Raw genomic sequence first — 12,332 nt, 5'->3', positions numbered from 1 at the left:
GCAGCGGACAACCATCATGGCTGAACATCGGGTTGGCAGCGGACAACCATCATGGCTGGACATCGGGTTGGCAGTGCATAACCATCATGGCTGAACATCGGGTTAGCAACGGACAACCATCATGGCTGAACATCGGGTTGGAAGTGTACATCCATCATGGCTGGACCTCGGAGTTGGCATTGGCAGTGAATAGCCATCTTGGCCGGTTATTCAGAAATATATGGCAACGACCATGAATAGTAAAATTGGGAGTTGGTGAATGATTTTTGGTCCCCCAATTTAAGTTGTAGAAATGTCAAGTTAACATATATAGGGAGGGGTACTTGGTTGAAGGTGCATATGCGGACCATGCACCAAGTAAGCTTTATAGCTTAGCCGGAACGGTGTAAATGATGCTTAGGCGTCATTTATAGCTGCGTAGACTTGCCAATGGAACATGTTAAGCATGGGCATTACTATGCCATGCCACGGGCACGATAATGCATATCCTATATGCATTTTAACGAAACGTCCTACACGGACTAGGACATTACCATTATTGCTTGGCCACGGCCTCGCAAACGAGTTGGTTTAAGTTTTTTTTTTTCCTTTCGATGATGAACTACGGTCTGTGCTTGATCCCTTTAGAGTAGGAAAGTGTACGCAGGCAGCCGCAATGAGTTGCATCATTGCCGGTCCAGCACAATGTCGCTCATATCATCTAATTGTGAGATGATTGTGGCACTTTGTCCCCTCATATCATCTAAGCTCGGTAGCTCGAAGCAAGAGATGATTGTGGCCAATCTTGATGAGCCTTAGTTGCATGCCAGCAAGTGGATGCTCATACTTCCTATCAAGCTAAAAAGAGTAAGCTAAGTTGATGCAAATGAGCAAACTATAGTCTACATGAAGGCTAAAAACCCGAATGTCTTAATTTAGCTCAAGATGGGTCTAAATTGATTGGAAACGGACCAATGATCAAGACGAGACTACACGGTCTTTGGATTTTAGCCAAATTCCATTGTTTTGAGCTTCAAAAGGACGTTTTAGCCGTTTTAAGAAAGTCTTATTTTCTTAATGAACCCTTTGCGGGGAACGAGGGTAAGTTGGAATGGTGTGGAAGCTAATTTAGCTGCATCATGCTCCACGAGCATGCCTGTAAGGGAAAATGGACGTGCGTTTGCCTAGCTTTAAAGTCCCGGATCATAGCATCATCATGGCGCATTGGGGAAGTTACGGCCTGCGTGGCAACGCGCCAAAGGCGTATTTTTACGGTCCGTCACAGTTGGTATCAGAGCAAGTTCCGAGATAAATCTAGGTATTGTGCGAAATGGACCCGTCAACGAGTAATTTTCCTTCAAGAAGGAGATAAAGTTGGAGAGTAGGCCAACTTTTGCGCGGAAAGGAGTTTGTAACTGCTATGCCAGTTACTATGCGAATCGAGTTGAGCTTGTTTGAGTGCTTGAGTTTTCCTGGACTAAGTGACACCTCACTTACGAGTGGATATCCGGAAGACCGTCTGGGACGGTGGGTAGACAATGGGACTGATCATCCCCACACGTTGGTAACTGGCCAATGGTGTGCGTTGTCAGGTCCCGATAGCACCCTACTTACGAGTGGCAATATGGATGACCGTCAGGGATGGTGGAAAATTGGATCATGTTTCCACACAGTACTAGATGTTGTTGGCATCAACCTTGTGAACTTTAGGGACTCCTGAGTGGTATGGGATACACATTTACGATACCTTGTTGAGATATCCTTTTGGCAACTGGCCAATTGAGATCTTGGTGACGTTGTGGACTCTTTTTGGATTCCTGGGCAGGCGGTATGGGACGTTTGTTCAGAAGGTCTAAATTGTTTTTCATGACAATTTGAAGAAACCTATGATTTTTGAGCATCTGGTATGAGACTTTTTCTCAGGAAATCCAAACCAGAGAGTTTGTCCACAATAGTTTTGTTTTGAATTTCGGGAACGAAATTCTTTGAAGGGATGAATGGTGTAACACCCCGAAATTTTAGCATGGTGCACGCACAAAGATGCGCCATGGCATGAGATGAAGCTTCAACCAAAGCTTCCGTTGCGTAGTAGAAACATTGGCCTAGGGCCAATGCGTTGACAATGTTCATCCATCATGGTTGCACATCGGGTTGGCAGCGGATAACCATCATGGATGAACATCGGGTTGGCAGTGCACAACCATCATGGCTGGAAATCGGGTTGGAAGCGGACAACCATCATGGCTGAACATCGGGTTGGTAGTGCATATCCATCATGGATGAACATCGGGTTGGCAACAGACAATCATCATGGCTGAACATCGGGTTGGCAGTGTACATCCATCATGGCTGGACCTGTGAGTTGGCATTGGAAATGAATATCCATCTTGGCAGGTTATTCAGAAATATATGGCAACGACCATGAATAGTAAAAGTGGGAGTTGGTGAATGATTTTTGGTCCCCCAATTTAAGTTGTAAAAATGTCAAGTTATCATATATAGGGAGGGGTACTTGGTTGAAGGTGCATATGCGGACCATGCACCAAGTAAGCTTTATAACTTAGCCGTAATGGTGTAAATGATGCTTAGGCCTCATTTATAGATGCGTAGACTTGCCAATGGAACATGTTAAGCATGGGCATTACTATGCCATGCCATGGGCTCGATAATGCATATCCTATATGCATTTTGACGAAACGACTTACACGGACTAGGCCATTACCATTATTTCTTGGCCACGGCCTTGAAAACGAGTTGGTTTAAGTTTTATGTCCTTTCAATGATGAACTACGGTCTTTGCTTGATCCCTTTAGAGTAGGGAAGGGTACGTAGGCAACCGCAATGAGTTGCAGCATTGCCGGTCCAGCACTTTGTCGCTCATATCATCTAATTGTGAGATGATTGCGGCACTTTGTCCCCTCATATCATCTAAGCTCGGTAACTCGATGCAAGAGATGATTGTGACCAAGCTTGATGAGGCTTAGTTGCATGCCAGCAAGTGGATGGTCATACTTCCTATCAAGCTACAAAGAGTAAGCTAAGTTGATGAAAATGAGCAAACTATAGTCTATCTAGAGGCTAAAAACCCGAATGTCATAATTTAGCTCAAGACGGGTCTAAAATGATTGGAAACAGACCAATAATCAAGACGTGATTCTATGTATCACGGTCTTGGGATTTTAGCCAAATTCCATTGTTTTGGGCTTCAAAAGGCCGTTTTAGCCGTTTTAAGAAAGTCTTTATTTTCTTAATGAACCCTTTACGGGGAACGAGGGTAAGTTGGAACAGTGCTGAAGTTAATTTAGCTGCATCATGCTCCACGAGCATGCATGCAAGGTAAAATGGGAGTGTGTTTGCCTAGCTTTAAAGACCTGGATCGTAACATCATCATGGCGCATCGGGGAAGTTACGGCCTGCGGGGCAACACGCCAAAGCCGTAGTTTTTCGGTCCGTCATATTTTCTCTTTATGATGGCACAGGTAACGCCTGGGAACACATCTCTCGATTTCTTGAACTTTGGGAGTGCATGAGTATCGTCAAGTACCACGACTGAAGGAATTCTCCAAGACACTCACCGGGAGAGCTTACACCTGGTATAAAAATCTCGCCCCAAATAATATCTCTAATTGGCCCGAGATGGTCGGTGCCTTCTATCAGAAATATTTTTTTTCTCTGAACAAATCATACTTTCAGATCTGGGAAGGATGTTTCAGCGCAACAATGAGCATCCCAATGATCACGTCAAGAGATTTAGAGTTCAATCCCTGGACTGCCACAACCTGAATGTAGTGGAGCAACAACTGGTGGAGTTATGCATTAACAGTATCATCCTTGTTTATCGTGCCTTACTCGAAAATTTACGCTTCCAAACTTTCTCGGAGTTGCACGAAGCTTCCATGTGATCGGCTACTACTGCACCACCATTACTCCAAAGAACGAGACCAGTCAAAGACGAAATCCGTGGAGATACTCATGGGACTAGGCGTTTAATTAACAAGCAGTACTCGGTTCAAACATCCACTGGTATTGTTACCAATAAAGAGCCTAAGAGTAAAGCCTCGCCTCAACAAGTCGAATGAACAAAAGGCGCCATGTCCTCCCCAGCACCTGTTCAAAATTCAGCATCTCCCGATCAAGGTCCACCCAAAGCTGCGCGACAACAACCTCATCAGTCACTAAAGTATGATTCTGCATTCCCATATTTAACCTTTCCCATGGAAGAAGTTCATGAATTACTAGAAGTCTGGATACAAGATGATGCTATCAAATTACCTCCCGTGCAACGCCCACCTACTGATGAGGATATGTCAGATCCAAAATATTACTGATTCCATAGGTTTGTTAACCACCCCACCAGTGAATGCAATGGTTTGAAGCGCATTTTGAAGGAAAATATGGACTAAGGGGAGTTACATCTGGGGACTGAAGGTATTCATAGATATCCACTTTATGTCAACACTTTCACTCTTTCTGGGGAATCCATCAACCAGACGGTTCAGACTCTGATGGACTGCATGTGCGAAGTTCTCTATCTTTCGAAAGGTCAGCGTCAAGCATTTTCACATCCCTTAACCGAGTCATCTCTGGTAAGCGCATACTCTTTGCTGAAAAAGACGTAACCCCATACAAGCCTACTCTCGAATTCAATATCAAGGATAACAAGAAGCCCTACTGGGGACTTCTTACAACTGCACATATCAGACAGGTTGAGCTCAAGAGAACACTAATCGATGCTGGATCGGATACCAATATTATCACTGTCATAGCTTTACGAGCCACGGGTATCTCCAGGCATGAATTTGTGCACGCACCCGCTGTGATTGGAAATCCCGAAAGAAGATCCACACATGCTCACGGCTATGTCACTCTTAAAGTAAACATAGATATTAGAACAAATGATGTGCTTCAATTTACCAGGGAAGATACCGGCTATGATATGGTTCTCGGTCGCCCATGGATCCATACTAGCAAAGCCAAGTTTGATGTACCCGCTGCAGAAGTTCCCATCAGGGGACCCGCATGATAATAGTCAAAGAACGCTATCAGCCATTTACCTCCAAAAGAAGCTGCATCAACGCTTGAGGAAAAGATGAGATCATGCATTCTTGGATCGCAATTACAAATAAGTTATATTTCACAGATCTCTTTGTAACCCGATATCCCGCAACTTGTCAAGATTTGGGAATTTGGCCCGGCTAACAATCCCGCTCTGACTCGGCGATGCGAATGGGAAGCTGATCCTTTTTTGGAAATTTATTAGAAGGTTAGGAGCCATTTCTACTAAAGACTAGGAAACTGGTAACCCAATTATTCTGAGGGCGTGTCAATCTGGGATACCAAAATACAATTATTTCCAAGTCAGTAACGCGGTAGATAAAATTACCACCTCCCCTTGAGAAAAACCCTACTTGATTAATAAAGCCATGTTAGGTGGATATTATGAGCTCGTGAACACTGCCACACCCGCGTGGGCAGTCATACATACATGGCAAGTGGCTTAAATCTATCACAACTTAAGCACTTTACCACCTTTATTCAATTTCCATGTTTTACGTATATTTATATTTCTTCCAAAATGTCTGCAATATCTTGCGTTCATGCTTATAATGTTAAATCTTATTGAGAAAATTTTGATTTCTATTTCCTTAGAAAATCTTTTGCAAATCATTACCTATTCAAAATCTATACAAATAAAAACCATAATAATTCGTGGTATCTCAGAAAGACCTATAACATAGAAAACTATTCAGAAGAGATCTTCAAAGACCGGCTTGGCACCATCAGCATACGCCTTCTCCGTCTGTTCAAGATTCTCAGTTGCAAGATTTAATTCCCGGGGAAGTCTCTCAACATCTCCCTTAGATCTTTTGACTGCTTCTGGATCAGAGAGAGTACGCGCCGATTCCGTTTTTTCTTCGATACTCTTTAGATGATGATGCAACCATCCAACATTCAGTTTAGCCGCCTCAACTTCAACCAAAGCTGCATTCCAATCCTGGAGCACTACTTAAGAAATTTCTCGACGAGGAAGAAGAACCATTTCCTGGATGGTCGGCAATAACATAGACATTTTCTCCTCCAAAGATTGATACCTGCAATAGTCACCTACGAAAAAGTTATCGAATTTCTTCCATATCTTGGAATATAAATCAGTATAAGCAGAAGCAATAGTGAAACCACCGACCATTCGTAGTTGGGACGGACTCGGTCGAACTTGAAGTCAAAGACTACTCCAGTACCTCGATACTCAGTTAATGTTGCTCCTACTATGGCAGTATCATCTGTAGGTTCATCACATGGAGGAGACTCTTCCGCTGCAGCATTGGGAACGATTCCTTACGGTTTTGGGGCCAACTGATTTGCGCCATTAATGGTGTTACTTTCAAGCGTCGGATTGTTAGCAAGCGGTATCATTACACCACATTACTCAGCTGCTCGCACGTTTCAGGATTCTTTGAGTTTTTTTGAGTTTTTCGCACAAGAAGTTTCTTTCCTAACTTTCCCATTTTTACCATCTTCTGAGATGACAAGACTCTGTGGCGCACGTTCACTCGCACTATTGGGCACCTGGAAAATCTTAATGCGTAAATTCACGAAGGAATAATCAAAATCAAATGGAAAGGCATGTATACGACCACAATCAACAGTACAAGCCGAATAGTATATATATTCACTCACAACATGAGGAACCGATATAACAATAATTGCTGGTCTACCGAATTCGAAAGAGTAAGGAGTTGTCGCATCCTGAGGGTCAGATCTCCCATGCTAGAAGAAACAATGTAGTTACCTTCAGGAAAATAATGAACATATTACAAAGCGTATGCACAAAATTTGAGGTCGATCAGCACTTCCAGGAAACCTCATTCGTGCCTTTATCCCGGGACCAGGGGCTGCTCATGAAGTCAGATGGAGAAGGGCAAGGATGGTTTGCTAACCACGACTGTTGAAGGCAAATAAATCTTTAGTTAGAAGAGAAGAGGGGTATTAAGTGAAAGATAAGGGTAATAATCATTACTTGTGTCATATTAACGATCAGCTCGCGCTTAGCCTCTGGAAGCACCTCCAGATTCGGGCGGGCACTCAACTCTTCGTTGAAGGGGATATCGCGTGCCATTATTGGAGCTTGTGTCATGCAACTCGTAAGCGAATGTAACTGCTTACTCCAAAAATGCGTATACTCGTCTGTGGCATATGTTTTCCTATCAACCTGGAGAAAGTGGATGCACTTACCTGAGGTGCCCTGACTGTCCATGTGCCTCATCAAAAATCCTATAAAAGGCGCTTTAAGAAGGCAATAAGGAGCAGACTGATTGAACCCCATCTTCCGTGTCGCTCTGTTAATATAATAGCCATGGATGGTGTAAGCACCGCGATTGATGGCAAGCAGGTGTCGTGGAAGACAATTATTTATAAATGTTGCCTCGCTGTCCGTCGCAATGTTGCTATCACTACCGGAACTTAAAAGAATTTCAGGTCTCTCTGCAAAGGTTCCATGTGGAAGAATGCAGGAAAGTTTGGAGACGGAAGGTCTGAAATTCACTTCTTTTCCATTGTCTAACCAGTCAATAAGGTTCGCAAAAGTAGGCATCTTTCTACTCCAATATAATATTTGTGGGCACATATAATTAGGCGTCCACAACAACTTGATTGAAATAACAAAACAGTAAACAAATAAGAAATGAAAGTAAGAATCCTAGCAAAATATAAAGATGCAGAAATGTAAGAAGATATTAACACATATAATTTACGTGGTTCGGCATTGCCTACATCCACGGGGAATGATAGTTTGAGCTTTAATAAGGGTTGGTTTCATTACAAAGGTGATGAATCTCCATTAAGGGTGGAGTTCAAAGAGAAAAGTAGAAGAGAAGGGAGGTTTTTCGATCCCCTTTTAACCTAATAATGCTTTCCTTTTTATAGGGTGAATGGTTACAAGTGTTTTACTAAACTATCCTTAGCTTAGTTTCTAAGCAGACTCAGAACTGATTCGGTGCGCGCTGTTGTATCATTGTGTCCAGCTTCAGCTTGTAATCTCTGTCCATGTGTCAAGCTATTTTTTGGTGTATACAATTTGCCCCTTTTCTTGAGGGTTGTTGGTGAACGATCCTTGAGAAAAATCACTTCCATCTTGTTTGTCATTGCATCGGTTGTTGTTTCCTTCAAATGCCCCCTGTCGAGAAGCTTTCGCGCATTCTCTTGGAGTATTATCTTCATTACTCGCACTACAACCCATACGTAATTCTTATGTCCCATGGAACCTGCAGGGATTAACACCATCGCCGACTTGGTACCCTCGTCACAAGGTTGCACCCTCGTGACATGGCTTCGCATCGTCGTCGGCCATGCCCCTTCATGACATGGCTTCGCATTGTCGGCGGCCATGCCCCTTTGTGACATGGTTTTGAATCGTCATCGGCCATGCCCCTTCGTGACATGGCTTTGTCTTCTTTATGGAAGAACTTCGGTGAAGGATATACTACGCCAAAGTATTAATACTTGCCCCTACTCTTCACCGAAGTTCTGGGACACCTTGAGACAAAGAGATTCTTGCATACCTTGACTTAATTTTCATCGGGTTATGATTAACAGTATTTGGTCGTCTGTTTTCCCCATGCAATCTTCGAGTTAAAAGCACTTTGTACGCTCTTTGAGCATAAGATTTGGGTATACCTCTACAACCATAGGTATACAACTGTCCAACGCAGTTGTCGCTGTGATATATAAAGATGCCATAAAGATGATATAGAGACTTGGCATCTTTAAACTTTTAGACATTTATGGTTGAATATAAAGTGATGCAGAAGGGTGGCTTGCTGTTATGAGCCATGCTTGAATACAAAATCATAAGTATACGGCAAGTGGAAACCATAATTCTCTGTATAAAGTGGAAAAATGAATCAAATATCCAAGAGGTATTATTGAGATGTGAGATATTTAAGTTTTTGAGTAGTAACGGACTCGTTAGCCGTTCGCATGGCTGTTCTTGCCCCTGCGTTGTGCAGATGAACTCGTTGTCGCTGGGTGCGATAAGTTGAGTGTTTGAGACCATAACGTCACGAAGGGATTACCTTGTGCTATGTTTGGGACCTGTCACCCCGTTGGCCAATCCCGGGCCAGGAGATTACCGAACGGTGGGGGTCTAGAGTTTATATATGATGGGTATCTCTTTCTGCTGGATGCCTTTCCCTGGTCATACACTCATAGACGCTTACTGGGGAGTCCGGAGAGATTGCACAGAAGTGCTTTCCCCGGTATGATGATATGAGACCGGTGGTGCTTGCCCCGGTTCTCCATTGTATGCGTTATTTAAAATGTATGAAATGTATCGTATTTTCGAAGTGTATGCAATTTTTATGAAACAATTTTCATTGAAATGTCTGCACTATAAAAATGTATGCATTGGATTTGCAAAACGTATGTCATATAATTTTTTTTAAATTATTATAAGAGTATATAAGCATTTGCAAACTCTTTAGTTGTGTGTATGCCCCCTTTTGGTTTCGGAAGGTGGTTCTTGAAGCTTGCGAAAGCAAAAGTATCTGCTCTAACGTAGGCTGTTTAGGCTGTCGAATTTGAGCTGCCCCTTGAACTGTGCTTTTGAGTTGATTGCCCCGACGAAGAATTTATTAACTTCTCCATTGCTGTCACTTTTTCTCTATTGCAGTTGCCAAAAATCATGATTTCCTGGAGATCTGTAACAACCAGCACATGCTTCTGTGTGTATTGCCGCCGGGCATCTTTGAGTGAAAAATGTTTCGAGGTTACAGTAGAAGGCTTGTTTACTTGGCATCCACGTGAGATATTTAATCTCATATTGTATTACCCGCTCGTTTTAGGATCGGTCCAGTACAAGAAATTATTTTATTTCTTGTGCTTCAAGATACTCGTTAGTAATACCAACACTATGAAATTATTTAATTTCAATTAGCAACTTGAAAACCGCCAAGAAGACCTCGAGATTGACCTTTGTTTATTGATTGGGTTAGAATTATTAAACCCCAAGGACACTGTAGGAGCTTGTAGGGAATCGTATTGTCATCATCATGCATCATCGGAATTTAACCGAAGCCATACTTTCGGAGTGGGGCCGACGCCATATTGGCCAAGCTTCTTATGCTTCTCAGTAGTTAACTAGTGCGGTGTCTGGAGCAATAATCGTCGTCTTCAGCAAGCATCATGTCTGCGCTACTTCTCATTTATTGTACATACGCCTTCGTCTTGGAATCGTCGTTGCAAAGCTTTGCACTCTATTAGGAGATACGTAGTGTTTGGGCTCAAGACTGTGTCTTGAGACCTACGTAATCGGTCTGGATTATGAGACCAAAGTGGTCAGTCCATGTAGATGGTCTGTCTAAGTGAGTAGCAAACTTGAGACTCATGTAATCGGTGTCTAGGGTTTGTGTCTTGTAAAACAAGTCTGATCTTATATAAGTTACGGAGTGATGAATGAAAAGAGAGAGAAGAAATTACCAAAAACTTGACATGGCATCAAGAGCCAGTGGAGAATCCTAAAAGAAAACGATGGGTGATGAAGTAGAATCATCAACCAAAGGAAAAAACATAGAATGTGATATGCAGAAGAAGAATCCAGTTTACCATCTAGGGTCGAGTGATGGTCCAGGCATCATCATCACGCCGATTGTCTTGAAGGTAACTAACTACGATGAATGGGCTAGAGCCATAAGAAGATCATTAATAGATAAAAGGAAGTTTGGTTTTGTTGATGGAACAATCACAAAACCTGAACATCATGACCAGTTGGAAGAGTGGATTGATGTCCAGTCAATGCTTGTTTCATGGATTAGCAACACGTTAGAATCATCGATTAGATCGAGTTTGGGAGACTATGATAATGCAAACTTGTTGTGGACACAGTTGAAGAGAAGATTCTGTGTTGTAAGCGGAACCAGAATCTGTCAGCTGAAGGCTTCGTTGAGTGAGTGCAAACAAAAGAAAGCAGAAGGTGTAGCTGAGTACTTTGGGAGATTGAACAAGATATGGGATGAGATGGTCACATACATGAAGGTACCTCAGTGCAAGTGTGGTAATTGCACTTGTAATATCGCAACACAGGTTAGTATGTTGAGAGAAGAAGATTTTCTGCATTATTTTTTAATTGGATTAGACTCTGTGTATAGTTCCTTGCGTGAATAACTGTTGGCTAGAGACCCGTTGCCATCAATAGATGTAGCATACCAGACAATGGTGAATTCGGAGCATCTGCGTATAGGAGAAGTAGCTATGTCAACAGATGTACATGACAATGTGATGGCATTCAGGGTACAATCTGATCAATGTCAGCTCAACAATATATATGATCCTAACAAGTATTGCAAGCACTGTGGCAGAGACGAACACTCAGAGGACGGGTCTTTTCAGCGTATTGGATACCCAGAATGGTGGGGAGACATACCTAGAAGCGGAAGAGGATCTGGTCGAGGAGGTAGATCCAGTGGTAGGGGGCGTGGTGGCACTAACTTTACCAGTGGCAGAGGTGGTAGAGGACAGGGAACTGGCAATCAGGTTCGTGCGTACAACCTTAATATATCAGATGCAAGGCAGTCAGGTGGAGCGTACTCATCAGAAGGGTCAGGTTTGACCGGAGTAACATCAACACATCTTCAACAGGTGCTTGAGTTTTTAAACTCAAGAAAGTCCACGCCTCAGCTCCAAGGTAACAAGAATAAAACTGTTTGGATTGTAGACACGGGAGCTACAAACCATGTCACATATAAAAGAGATGACATGATAGAGATGAAAGATATTAAGGCATGCACTATTGTACTTTCAGATGGGAAGTATGCACTTTCTGAGAAAATAGGAACTGTTATTCTTCCTGGGGGTTTGAGACTAGAGAATGTGCTTTATGTGCCTCAGATAACTTGTAACTTAATTTCAGTTACACATCTTATTGATGAGATGAGATGTATTATCCAATGTACTAACAGTTTATGTCTTATACAGGACCGGTTGACGAGGAGGATGATTGGAGTGGCTGAGAGACAAGGTGGACTATATATTTTCTGTGGTGTGCCTCAAGTTGAAGTTATGGCTGTGAGTGAAGATACATATAAGCTGTGGCATCGACGTATGGGACACCCTTCAGAGAAAGTTTTGCAAAAGTTACAAGGAGTGAGTAGGTTAATAAAGAAGAATAATGATGCTTGTGATGTTTGTCCACGAGCAAAAAATCATAGGAGTAGTTTTTCTAGCAGTCTCAGTAAATCCAGTTGTATTTTTGAGTTGGATCATATAGATTTATGGGGTCCATATAAGACTCAGTCATCGCGTGGAGCACAATATTTTTTGAAAATAGTAGATGATTTTTCAAGAGGTGTGTGGATTTATTT

At 42.5% G+C, this 12,332-nt stretch overlaps 1 protein-coding gene across 1 annotated transcript; it reads left to right on the top strand.

Moving 5' to 3' along the window:
• The first annotated feature begins 10,503 nt into the window (after nt 1-10,503).
• LOC113305603 lies at nt 10,504-11,136 on the top strand. Its single transcript, XM_026554621.1, has one exon. It carries the CDS (start codon nt 10,504-10,506, stop codon nt 11,134-11,136), a length of 633 nt encoding a protein of 210 aa, XP_026410406.1.
• The last annotated feature ends 1,196 nt before the right edge of the window (nt 11,137-12,332 follow it).

Source organism: Papaver somniferum, chromosome 8 (genome assembly GCF_003573695.1).
Source record: "Papaver somniferum cultivar HN1 chromosome 8, ASM357369v1, whole genome shotgun sequence".
NCBI classification, from domain to species: Eukaryota; Viridiplantae; Streptophyta; class Magnoliopsida; order Ranunculales; family Papaveraceae; genus Papaver; species Papaver somniferum.
The sequence above is the reverse complement of the archived record's forward strand: the minus strand, read 5'-3'. Positions and strand labels throughout refer to the sequence as shown.

What these genes read in the sequence shown, in the direction of transcription:
- LOC113305603 (XM_026554621.1), top strand. Translation starts at nt 10,504, where the DNA reads ATGGGTGATGAAGTAGAATCATCAACCAAAGGAAAAAACATAGAATGT.